The 13564-nt window shown below is 47.4% G+C and overlaps 1 protein-coding gene across 1 annotated transcript; it reads left to right on the top strand.

Moving 5' to 3' along the window:
- Positions 1-331: 331 nt before the first annotated feature.
- Positions 332-6838, top strand: LOC137309404 (actin, non-muscle 6.2-like). The gene is made up of 3 exons (XM_067977643.1): positions 332-419; positions 662-810; positions 5463-6838. The coding sequence occupies exons 2-3, from the start codon at positions 685-687 to the stop codon at positions 6465-6467; spliced, it is 1131 nt and encodes a 376-aa protein (XP_067833744.1). The 5' UTR covers positions 332-419; positions 662-684; the 3' UTR covers positions 6468-6838.
- The last annotated feature ends 6726 nt before the right edge of the window (positions 6839-13564 follow it).

Raw genomic sequence — 13564 nt, 5'->3', positions numbered from 1 at the left:
AAGAGAGAGCCAGGCACTGACATAGTTAAATTGAACAGCAGGTTTGAAGCAAACATTCATACAAAAAATAAATAAGAAAGTGAAAAAGTTTATTATTCAAATAAAATAAAGGTACAATAGGATGCCGATTAATTTTATGAAAGGCAAAAAAATGAATGATATTCTTGGCTCCACCCCCTGAGCCTCAATTGGTTGTTCTTGGCTCCTCCCCCTGAGCCTCAATTGGTTGTTCTTGGCTCCTCCCCCTGAGCCTCAATTGGTTGTTCTTGGCTCCTCCCCCTGAGCCTCTGTGACTGGCTGACCAATGCTGGGTCAGGGTGGGACTCAGTGCCCTTTAAAGGAAGGAGGAGGGCTGAGTGAAACTATATTGGGGTTTTCCATTAGAGAAGGAGTGGAGAGAGAACATTTTGTGAACGGTGGTAAGGAGACTCTGACTAACTGGGTGGGATAGGAGGGAAATGAGGGAGGGTTAAATGTGATTCTAATAATGTTGGGTGTGGTGTTCAGGATGTTTGTGTTGGTAACTTTTTTTTAAAAAGGAAACTTTCTAAGACAGTAGTGGGATACTGGCTTTAATATAATGACTAGTTGGTATAAACTGTGTTGGTTTTAGGGTCTTGTAACTCGATTAATGGGGTTCCTTTTTTTCCCTCTGTTTCAGCCCCTTCCTTTAGTTTGTAAACCATGGCTGATGATGAAATTGCTGCTCTGGTGGTGGATAATGGATCTGGGATGTGTAAGGCTGGGTTTGCGGGGGACGACGCTCCCAGGGCTGTGTTCCCCTCCATCGTGGGCCGGCCTCGACACCAGGTGAGTCCTTTGACTGGTCCATTGCAAGGTCCTTCAGTCCTTTCCTATTGGGAGTGGAGGAGGAGCTGGGTTCCTGTTGTAACTAACACTTTTTTTTGTTTCCTCTTTTGATTTGTGGACCACAAATTGCACATCTCTTCCTTCTGGGGGCTGTGAACAGCTCTAACCCTTGCTGGCATTTACTCCTACAGTGTAGGAATACCTAGTTTCCCATGTTGAGTTTTTCAGTGTGGGTCTTGTACCTGACTCCTGGTGAATGTTGGTCCCACTGTCTCAAAGCAGATTGAGCTCTCCTGATGAGCTGAAACTTGAGACTTTGTTCTCTTGGATTGTGGCCAGAACAGTGTGGAATGGTTCTGTCTGTCTCCCTGAAACACACCTTGTCTCTCTGAAACACACCTTGTCTCCCATTCCCTGTAGCAGTAGTTCTGAGCTCTGTTTGACTGGTGGCTGCTCCTCCCTTCTGACTCTGCACAGTTCAGTCCCACTGTCCGCTGTATCTGTTTTTAAGCCTGGTAATTGGCAGGTGGGGCCTGTGTCAGATGAGAAGCAGGCCATTCAATTATATCATGGCTGATCCTAATGCCATTTACCTGCCTTGGTTCTGTAACCCTTAACATCTGTTTTGAAATTTTCAATTGACCCCTGGCCTCAACAGCTTTTTGGGGGTGAGAGTTCCAGATTTCCACTACCCTTTGTGTGAAGAAGTGTTTCCTGACATCACCCCTGAATGGCCTAGCTCTAATTTTAAGGTTATGCCCCCTTGTTCTGAACTCCCCTCTGGAGGAAATAATGTTTTTCTCTAAACAATTTGATAGGGTAGATAATCATCTTAAATGCCTCAATTAGATCACCCCAAGGGAATACAAGCCTAGTCTGTGTAACCTGTCCTCATAATTTAACCCTTTTTAGCCCCAGTATATTTCTGGTGAATCTGGGCTGCACTCCCTCCAAGGCCAATATCACCTTTCTGAGATGAGGTGCCCAGAACTGAACCCAGTCTCCAGATGGGGTCTGAGCAAGGTTCTGTACAACTGAAGCATCGCTTCCTCTTTTGAATTGCAACATAGAGGCCAAAGTTCCATTAGCCTTTTGTAACCTGTGCATTATTTTGATAATTTGTAGACCAGTTCACCCAAATCTGTTTTCTCCTCCACAGTACTGATTGTCTTTCCATTAAGAAAACACTCTGTTCTCCTGGATTCACCTTTAGGTCTGATTCACTAATGCAGTTATGGTTCCAAGCTTGTGACACCCTCCTTGTTCCCAGGGAATGAGTGTTTTGCCAGTGTAGGTGGGTTACAGCACTCTTCGTGAATGGCTTAGTGCCTCAGCTCAGTAAGTTGCCCTCTTGCCTTTGAGCCCCACCCCAGAGACTTGAGCACAAAGCAGGCTGACAATCCCAGTGCAGTACTGAGGGAGTGCGGCACTGTTGGAGGTGCTGTCTTTTGGATGCGATGTTAAACTGACGGCTGATCTCTTGGGTAGATGTATTTAAAGACCCAGGATATTATTTGGGCTTCACTGGCAATAACTTGTCTTTGAGAAGAGCAATCTGTACAGCTAAATGTGGCAGCCAATTAGTGCACAAACTGCAAAGCAGATGAGCATCCCATTGGTGGGAAAGGGGTGGTGGAGGTCTCCCATTGGTGGAAGGATGCTTGCCCACCCCCCCCCCCCCCCCCATTGTGGGGGGGGGGGGTGGGGTGGTCTCCCATTCGGGGGGTGGGGGAGAAAACTTTTTTTTTCTTCAATGACTATTCCTACACTTACCAGCATGCCTTGACCATGGATGGCCAATTCCCAAGACAGGATATCCCTGTCCCTGAATTGATATAAGTGAAGCTTCCACCTGTGCTTCACACCAGGGAGACTGGATTGTGTCCTTGTGTTAATTGAAGGTGTAAGTGATCACATTGCCCAAACTAGAGGTGGAAGTATATTTCAGGTGGTCACCCTTGATCTCCAGGCTGAAAAGATTGTTACCTCTTTAGTGCGCAGACAGTCCTTCAAAGCAAATGCCTCTTTATACAAGAACTGAGTGTTTGTTTTGTGGGTTAGCAGAGGTTTGTGTCTGCGCACTTTGTAGAAAAGACTCTTTGCTTTTGTATGTCCATCTCTAGTGTGAAGAATTAAGACTTCAGACCCCAGTTACTGTGTGGGACTGTTTCTCAATCTGCTTGATTGTGTAAATGATTTATTTCTGCCACCTCCCACAGCACTGAAACAGCCCTTTTCAAATGCCACCCTCTGACTGCATTATCCCTCCTCAACCTCTCTGCAGCCTTTAAAATCAACACAACATCCAATTCCTCTATTGTCCAGCTTGGTGGGAGTTTCCTTGCTTGGTTCCACTTATTAGCCAGAGCATCTCTTGCTGCTCCTGCATGGTTCCCTCCTGTCTTTTCTCCACCTGCCTCTCCCCTGCCAGCATCTATCTCTGGCCCCCTTTACTTCCTCAGCTACATGCTGTCCCTTGGCCCCACCTTCTGCAAACATGGACAGCTTTCACACATACACTGACTAAGCCATCTCCACTCTCCCCTCTCAACCCCTCTTGCCTCTGACTTTTGTCAGACTCCTTGTTTGATACAATCTTAGATGAGCCACAATTTCCTCCAGTTACAAATTGGGAAGACCAAAGCCACCGCCTTCAGCCCCTGCCACAAACTCGTGGAGAGCTTTGGGAACCATAGGTCCAAAGTCACCTGTTCCTACCCAGCATGTTACACTCACCACAGATCTCCAAATACCCATACTATAGCCCAAAGTTCTGGCCTTTTGTATGTCTTTGCCCTACCATTGGGGACCATCTTCATCTGTTCAAGGTCCCAGGTTCAGACATCACTTCCTAAACATCTAACTTTTTTTTCCTAAGTCCTTCATTAAAACCCACCTCTTTGACCAAGCTGTCTGCCTAATATATCCTTTGCCTTGACTGTTTTTTGGTCTGGTGATTCCTGTGAAGCACCTTGGGATGTTTCCTACCTTAAATGCAAGTTGTTGAAAGTCTCGTTAATAGTTCAGCCTATTACAAAGTGTCTTGTGTTGCTGACCTCCATTTTCTGAAGTAGGTGATGGAATCCCAAGTAGTGTCATTAGTGAGCTTGGTGATGGGCTGGACTGCTGGTCCTGTGACCAGCTTTATTCCAATATACCTGATGCTGGGAGAGATTGCATTTATATAACTCCTTATCTTGCCCTCTGGAGCTACAGCAGAGTGAAGATCAGGGATCAACTTGTGAATATTCCCAACTTAAGGCTGTATTTTCTGCATACAGCCCATTGAGTCAATCTATGATGGCCCTTCGGCTGAATGGCCTGTTCCTACCAGAACTCAGCCCCTTGAGCCTGTTCCTCCAATTAGTTCATGACCGATCAATATCTCCATTCCATTTACCCCCTTAAGTCAATATCCCTTAATACCCTTACCCAGTACGTCAATTCCATTTACCTGCCTTGGTTCCATAATCCTTGATTCCCTTAGCTAACAAATATTCCAGTCTATAGTAACTTTTCCTGGCCACCTGCCCTCTCCCAGATCACTCTCCCACTATTGCCTCAAACTCTCAGAACCACATCAAAGGGACAATACACGATGATGCACAAACATCCACTATTAGAATGTTGATGTGAAAGACAGACTTGTGTTTATGTAGTGCCTTTCAGGACATTCCAAAGCTGTTTACAGACAATGAACTACTTTAAGTGATACTTAAGAAAAGACATACTTGCTCTCGAGGCAGTACAAAGAAGGTTCACTCGGTTAATCCTGAGGATGAGGGGGCGGACGTATGAGGAGAGGTTGAGTAGATTGGGACTCTACTCATTGGAGTTCAGAAGAATGAGAGGCGATCTGATTGAAACATATAAGATTGTGAAGGGGCTTGATCGGGTGGATGCAGTAAGGATGTTCCCAAGGATGGGTGAAACTAGAACTAGGGGATAATCTTAGAATAAGGGGCTGCTCTTTCAAAACTGAGATTAGGAGAAACTTCTTCACTCAGAGGGTAGTAGGTCTCTGGAATTTGCTGCCCCAGGAAGCTGTGGAAGCTACATCATTAAATGAATTTAAAACAGAAATAGACAGTTTCCGAGAAGTAAAGGGAATTGGGGGTTATGGGGAGCGGGCTGGAAATTAGACGTGAATTTAGATTTGAGGTTGGGATCAGATCAACCATGATCTTATTGAATGGCAGAGCAGGCTCAAGGGGCCGATTGGCCCACTCCTGCTCCTATTTCTTATGTTCTTAAGTGTAGTCACTGTTGTAATGTAGGAAAATGTGGACACCAGATCATTAAAATGTGATCAGCAACTGTCAGGGCATCTCCATCTTCAACTCTAAACACCTGACTTTTTGTAAGGAATCTTACAACACCAGGTTATAGTCCAACAATTTAATTTTAAAATAAAATTGTTGGACTATAACCTGGTGTTGGACAAATGTAAGGAATCTCACATCACCAGCATCTCCACATCCTGACTTTTTGAGCATGCTCAACTATTGACAGAGATCGCAGGACCTGGTTTAAATGCAGTGTTTTTTAGTGCTGCACACAGCCTGAGCAGGAGGTCCCAGATGGCTTTTTGTGATGGTCTTTGCCCTGGTTTATTCTGTGAATTCATCTTTTTTGCTTGTCTCCCATTCCAGGGCGTGATGGTAGGAATGGGTCAGAAAGACAGTTATGTTGGTGACGAAGCCCAGAGCAAGAGAGGGATTCTGACCCTGAAATACCCAATCGAGCATGGGATTGTGACCAACTGGGATGACATGGAGAAGATCTGGCACCACACCTTCTACAATGAGCTGCGTGTGGCCCCAGAGGAACATCCTGTTCTCCTCACAGAGGCACCTCTGAACCCCAAAGCCAACCGGGAGAAGATGACCCAGATCATGTTTGAAACCTTCAACACACCGGCCATGTATGTTGCCATTCAAGCCGTGCTGTCCTTGTACGCCTCCGGTCGCACAACTGGCATTGTACTAGATTCTGGTGATGGTGTGTCCCACACTGTGCCAATCTATGAAGGGTACGCCTTGCCTCATGCCATCCTGCGACTAGACCTGGCTGGCCGGGATCTGACTGACTACATGATGAAGATCCTGACTGAACGTGGCTACTCCTTCACAACCACAGCCGAGAGGGAGATTGTGCGTGACATAAAGGAGAAACTTTCCTACGTGGCCCTGGATTTTGAACAGGAGATGCAGACGGCCAGCTCTTCTTCATCCTTGGAGAAAAGTTACGAGCTCCCTGATGGCCAAGTCATCACCATCGGCAATGAGCGTTTCCGCTGCCCAGAAACCCTCTTCCAACCCTCCTTCATTGGGATGGAATCTCATGGGATCCATGAGACCACTTACAACGGCATCATGAAATGTGATGTGGACATCAGGAAGGATCTGTATGCCAACACTGTCTTGTCTGGTGGAACAACCATGTTCCCAGGTATCGCTGATCGGATGCAGAAGGAAATCACTGCCTTGGCTCCGAGCACAATGAAGATCAAGATCATTGCTCCACCCGAAAGGAAGTATTCAGTGTGGATCGGAGGCTCCATCTTGGCTTCTCTCTCCACCTTCCAGCAAATGTGGATCAGTAAGCAGGAGTACGATGAGTCTGGGCCCTCCATAGTCCATCGCAAGTGCTTCTAACATGCAGTAAGGATCGGAACTGATGCAAGTTATGGCCATCAGCCTCCTTTTTCTACACCAGGTCCTCTGTACTCTGCCTTTGACTAGTGTGATTCACTGTACACCCTGCCTCCTTCCCACCTCTAACTCTAATTGATAGTGGGGACCAGGCCACATTTGTTTTGTATGTAATGTACAATTGCCTGTGAGGGGGGGAGGGTTTTAAAGGGGCAGTGGTCTTTTTAGGGGAGGGAATGGGCAGGTTTCTTTCCACATCTACTGAAAGGTCTGGGTGCTTCAATTGACCGTTTGCTTTGTAATGAAGTCTTGTATTTTGCAACTGCCAAAATAACAAACATTCTGGAATCTAATAAAACATGGTTTGTCAACAATTCTTTCTCCTGTCGTGTATGTAATGTTCAGGTCCCTCTATGGGGAAGAGAATGATGTTGCCTTGCAATTCAGGGGAGACGGGAAGTATATTCTGCAGGAATTATACCCAGAAATGTGAGTCAAATTCTTCAGGAGATCTCCTCAATGTTAAGGCTCACTGTCGCCGGTTGGGGATAATTTAATTTAGGCCTTGCCTGGAGGCCAACTGCCATTTTACATTTCTCTGCATTGTGCCCTCAAGTCTCGGTCCCCCAGCCAGATTAACCATAGTAAGCTCTCTGTTAATATTGAAGATTGATCCTGTAGTGGTTGTAATAACTATACAGGGTCAGGCCTAGAATCTAGGAAACATTACCTCCATTCACGATATTTTGTATCTTCTCTCTCCTGGGAGAGTTGGTGAAGAACAGAGGGGAGGCAACCAAATGAATGAGCTAGTTCCAGGTGTACTGGAGAGAAGGAAAGGGATAACTAATACCCAAGGTTTGAGTATAGTGAATGTGAAACAGATGTTGTTGCACAGGCTTACCAAAGGATGATTCACCAGATGTGGAGGCTGTGTTGGCATTATGCTCGGCAGGTCTTTCTAAACATAAGATGGAACACAAGCTCCCTTGGGGCCTCTTGATCTTCAGAGGCTAACGTAAGGTGGCAATATCCTTGCGATCTCCTGAAGGAGTTCTCAATACGTGAGTATAATCAGTCCATGTATCTTGTATACATTGCATGTAAGGGGTTGTCCTTATCACTGAATTGATTTAATAGAGTATTTCCTAGTCCTCGAACTTGTATTGGAGGCATGATGTGGCGATGCCGGTGATGGACTGGGGTGGTCAAATGTAAGGAATCTGACAACACCAGGTTATAGTCCAACAGTTTTATTTGACATCACAAGCTTTTGGAGGCTTCGTCAGGTGAGTCGCCTCCTGACTACAGAGGAAGCCTCCGAAAGCTTGTGATTTCAAATAAAACTGTTGGACTATAACCTGGTGTTGTCAGATTCCTTACATTTCACATTGGAGGTAAACGATAGGATATCCTAGATTGTCTCCATGTAAGGGCAGTGGGGATATATGATGCAGATATCCTATAATACCATCTTTTTATTTATACACAAGCACACGTGATGACCTGGCCAGTCCTGCAGTTTTTGAGGTTCAGAATCTCCTGGAGTAGGACATTGCAGTCCAGGTGTCTTGGAATCATAGAACTTTACAACATGGAAACAGGCCTTTTGGCCTAACATGTCCATGTTGCCCAGTTTATACCACTAAGCTAGTCCCAATTGCCTGCACTTGTCCCATATGCCTCTATACCCATGTAACTGTCCAAATGCTTTTTAAAAGACAAAATTGTATCCACCTCTACTACTGCCTCTGGCAGCTCGTTCCAGACACTCACCACCCTTTGAGTGAAAAAATTGCCCCTCTGGACCCTTTTGTATCTCTCCCCTCTCACCTTAAATCTATGCCCCCTCGTTATAGACTCCCCTACCTTTGGGAAAAGATTTTGACTATCTACCTTATCTGTGCCCCTCATTATTTTATAGACTTCTATAAGATCACCCCTCAATCTCCTACTCTCCAGGGGAAAAAAGTCCCAGTCTATCCAACCTCTCCCTATAAGTCAAACCATCAAGTCCCGGTAGCATCCTAGTAAATCTTTTCTGCACTCTTTCTAGTTTAATAATATCCTTTCTATAATAGGGTGACCAGAACTGTACACAGTATTCCAAGTGTGGCCTAACTAATGTCTTGTACAACTTCAACACATCCCAACTCCTGTATTCAATGTTCTGACCAATGAAACAAAGCATGCTGAATGCCTTCTTCACCACCCTATCACCTGTGACTCTACTTTCAAGGAGCTATGAACCTGTACTCCTAGATCTCTTTGTTCTCTAACTCTCCCCAATGCCCTACCATTAATGGAGTAGGTCCTGGCCCGATTCGATCTACCAAAATGCATCACCTCACATTTATCTAAATTAAACTTCATCGGCCCACTGGCCCAATTTATCAAGATCCGTTGCAATCCTAGATAACCTTCTTCACTGTCCACAATGCCACCAATCTTGGTGTCATCTGCAAACTGACTAACCATGCCTCCTAAATTCTCATCCAAATCATTAATATAAATAACAAATAACAGCGGACCCAGCACCGATACCTGAGGCACACCGCTGGTTACAGGCCTCCAGTTTGAAAAACAACCCTCTACAACCACCCTCTGTCGTCAATCCAATTTTATATCCAATTGGCTACCTCACCTTGGATCCCGTGAGATCTAACCTTATGTAACAACCTACCATGCGGTACCTTGTCAAAGGCTTTGCTAAAGTCCATGTAGACCACGTCTACTGCACAGCCCTCATCTATCTTCTTGGTTACCCCTTCAAAAAACTCAATCAAATTTGGGGCCTGAGTTGGAACAATATGCGATTTGCTCTCTGGGGAATGACTGACTGCTACAGCAAGGAAGCACAGTGTCCTTGTGCATCTTAACCAAACCTTGGTGCCTCGTGGTTAACCTTAAAGCAGGTGTGGGTTAAAGATCTCACTGCAATATTCAAAGAGCAGTGAGTTCTGGGGGTGTGACCAATGCTCCTTCGTATATTTCCAAAAAAAACATTGGTTGGTCGGTCATTCATTTGTTGTGTGTGAGCATGAGTGAGTGCACATCACAAGTAATTGGTTGTATTTTGCTTTGGGAGCTACTTGGGACAAAACACAACCAGGAATCTACAGTCAAACAACTTTCATTTATATAGCGCCTTTCATCATGTCCCAAAGTGCTTCACAGCCAATGAAGTACTTTTGAAGTGTAGTCACTGTTGTAATGTAGGAAACACGGCAGTCAAGTTGGGTACAGCAAGATCCCACAAACAGCAATGAAATGAATGACCAGATAATCTGTTGTAATGTTGGTTGAGGGATCAGTGCTGGGGCCTCAACTATTCACAATAAATATCAAAGACTTGGATGAAGGAACAGAGTGTATTGTGGCCAAATTTGCTGATGATGTGAAGGTAGGTGGAAAAGCAAGTTGATTTGAGGACACAATGGGGCCGATTTTTGGGGGCGGGGGGCTCCTAAAATGGTGGAATCCCGGAGCGTGTCCAGAGCCTGTCTCCAACCCGCTGACTTCCGGGTTCCCCAGTGACGTGTTCGTGTTCACGTGCGGGACTCCCACCGGCAATTAAAGCCGGCGGGATGATAATTTAGATAATTATTTACCCAGTTGAGGTTCTTGAGAGACCTCATTGAGTGGAGATTTCGGCAGGGGTGTGATTTTGAAGGATCCTCAGCGTGTTTCCCGTGCTGTGGGAAACACTCCCTGTTGGAGCAGACGTGTTTCAGCCAGCAGCCAGTGGGAGATGCAAAGGATTATTTGGCAGTTGGGGGGAAAACCTCATTTATTGCAGCAGGGCACTCTGTCACTTCAGACAAAGTTTTGGCTGCAACACCTTTGTCTTTCCACTCAAAATTATTAATTTATACCCTAAACTCTGCTGTGCAAACACATTTACCTATTTTGCGGACCCCCTCAAACTCACACCATCAGGATGGGGGGGCGCCATAGCTGCATTCATCAATTCATCCGAGGACGAGCAACATCACCGGCCTCACCAGGCACGCCGTCCACCTCCGCCACGTGGAGCTCCACAACACAGTGCTGCACCACAGGCACCTGCACAAAATAGTCCCGCAACTACACACACACCCACTGTGGAGTGACCCAATGGGTGGCATCAAGTGTGGGTGTTCATGGTGAACCTCATGAAAGGGACTTATTACACAAGCCAGTCAAGAATGGCCAAGACGTGGCAGTAGTGGTGACAATAATAATATTTAATGTGAGTTGAACAAAAACGAAATATAAATAAAAACCATGACAAACCGTCAAACACCCTTGTGCATCCCCTTTTGTGTTCACAAAACCTTTGCCTTTCGCTTCCGACTACTCCTACATGGTGCATCCCCTGTGGCTGCAGCAGAGGTAGTGGCAGGTTGCTCTTGTTCATGCCCTGACCGATTAGATGCTTTGGGCCTACGCCCTCTGGGTTTCGGTGCCCGTGAGGGCCCCTCCAAAGACTGCTCCACCTGCACCTGTGCAGGGGCAGACTCGGCCACCTGGAGAGGAGGCAGCATTGCGGGTACTGGTTGAGAGGGGGGCAACGGGTGAGACGTGGGAGCGCTTTGAGTGACGTCCCCATTTCCATGTCCCCTTTCGCCATTTTCCCTCTCCTGGGCCAGGCCCACATCACTCCTACCACTCTGCTGGACGACAGTTTGGAGGACATGTGTGAAGCCTTGTAAGGCCAGTGCCAGAGTATCTGCCTGCCTGTTTATGGAGGCAGAAAGTTGCTCACCCTGAGTCCGCAGGGCGTTGTCAGGTCCTGAATGGACTCATTGTTGAAGCTCGATGGAGGCGAGCCTTCCCTCCATCACAGACATTCCCGCACTTACCCACGACACTATCTCAGAGATGCCCTCACGTCCCTGTGACACTATCTCAGAGATGCCCTCATGTCCCTGTGACACTATCTCAGAGATGCCCTCACGTCCCTGTGACACTATCTCAGAGATGCCCTCACGTCCCTGTGACACTATCTCAGAGATGCCCTCACGTCCCTGTGACACTATCTCAGAGATGCCCTCACGTCCCTGTGACACTATCTCAGAGATGCCCTCACGTCCCTGTGACACTATCTCAGAGATTCCCTCCTGTACCTGTGCCACCATTCCACTCATGCAGGAGTTGGACTCCTCCATCCTCTGTGCGATTGTGGAGAGTGCACATGGCACCTGTTCCAGCACCTCGCAAATGTGCTGCTGCCCCTCGATCATTCTCCTTTTAAAGGATGGCCCCCAGAGTTCAGTATCTGTGTCCAGCTGAGCAGAGCCTGGGGAAGAGTGCTCCCACCGACACGGACTCTCCACAGCTGCCCCTGCCACCAGTGTCTGCTCGTGCTCACATGTGTGTGGTGACTCACCATGTGTGACCCCAACTAACTGAGGACGGGGACCGACCGAGGAGTGTGTATCTGCGCTGGTGGATGGCTCGCTCAGATGTGACGGTGCCCCCTCAGAGGCCGGCAGGTCGTCTGAGGAATCGCCCTCCGCAGTCACGGCGGTCGCTGAAGGCCCTGTAAAAGAACAGAAGGCAATATCAAGCATGATGACGGATGTTGAGGTGCTGAAGATGGCAAGGCATGTTAACATCATTTGTTATTGTGAGTGCTGAATGTTAAAGATCTGTCACCAGCCGTTTGTCGGGTGGCAGTCTCGGCGTTCCCCACAGACAGGCACTCGAGGGTGCGACTCAATTCGAGAGCCTCCTGCTCCGCGTCCGAGAGGACGGCCTGATCTTGCGGCCCCCCCTCCGGTCTTCACCCTCTCCCGTGCATTCTGGGCTCTCTTCTCCTATAAGGGGAGAAAGTAGAGAGGCGTGAGTGAGTGATGGTGACGTGGCCAACCGCTGAATGCATTGGTTTGGGTGAGGCTGATCGTGAAAGAGATGCATCAGAGGGTGAGAATGAGACAGAGCCATGAGATTGTATGAGGATTGGGTTGAGTGGTAGTGGTGGGATGAGTACTGGGGAGGTGAGGAAGTGCAGGTAAGATGAAGATGAGGTTTGAGTGGGTGTGAGGAGAGATGTGATAGAGCAGTGTTGACAGTGCAGAATGAGTTGTGGGGTGGGGGCGGTGATGTGGAAGACGGAGTGTAGGAGAATCAGTAAGTGTACTCACTTTGGCTGACCTGGTTAGGTCATTGAAGCACTTCCTGCACTGGATCCAGGTGCGAGAGTCGTTGCTGCTGCTGGTGACCTCCTTTGCCACCTCGAGCCAGGCCTTCTTGGTGGCAGAGACAGGCCACTTCCTCCCGTCCACCGGGTACAAGATCTCCCTCATCCTCCTCACCCCATCCAGTAAGACCTGGAATGAGGCATCATTAACCCTGGGGGCAGCCTTTCCCCTGGCCTGCTCCATGGCCCTGTGTCATTGTTTGCTGCAGGATCAGTCATTGGAGGACTGCCCCTTTAAATAGGGGTCCTCCAGCTGACAGCCTGTGACGCTGGTGCGCAGTCCGCCCGCTGCGCAGGTTGACGACGGGAAGCCCGGAAGCCACGGTAAGTGGCTTCAATTTACCCGCGATCACGTGGGCAATGGAAGGATTTCACTGGGCGGGTTACCCACGCTGCCTTCCTGCCTCACTGGTAATATCGGGGCCAATGTGCCTGCAAAGGGATATTGACAGGTTAGGCGAATGGGCAAAAATTTGGCCGATGGAATATAATGTGGGAAAATGTGAAATCATCCACTTTGGGAGGAAAAATAAAAAAGCAAAATATTATTTGAATGGAGAAACACTACAAAATGCTGCGGTACAGAGGGATCTGGGTGTCCTCGTACATGAAACACAAAAAGTCAACATACAGGTGCAGCAGATAATCTGGAAGGCAAACGGAATATCGGCCTTTATTTCTAGGGGGATGGAATATAAAAGTAGGGAAGTCATGCTACAACTCGGACTGGCAACCAGTAGCCAGTGGTGTTCCGCAGGGGTCGGTGCTGGGTCCCCAACTCTTTACAATCTATATTAACGATTTGGAGGAGGGGACCAAGTGTAACATATCAAAGTTTGCAGATGATACAAAGATGGGAGGGAAAGTAGAGAGTGAGGAGGACATAAAAAACCTACAAGGGGATATAGACAGGCTG

Source organism: Heptranchias perlo, chromosome 3 (assembly GCF_035084215.1).
Source record: "Heptranchias perlo isolate sHepPer1 chromosome 3, sHepPer1.hap1, whole genome shotgun sequence".
In the NCBI taxonomy this organism is placed as follows: Eukaryota; Metazoa; Chordata; class Chondrichthyes; order Hexanchiformes; family Hexanchidae; genus Heptranchias; species Heptranchias perlo.
The sequence above is the reverse complement of the archived record's forward strand: the minus strand, read 5'-3'. Positions and strand labels throughout refer to the sequence as shown.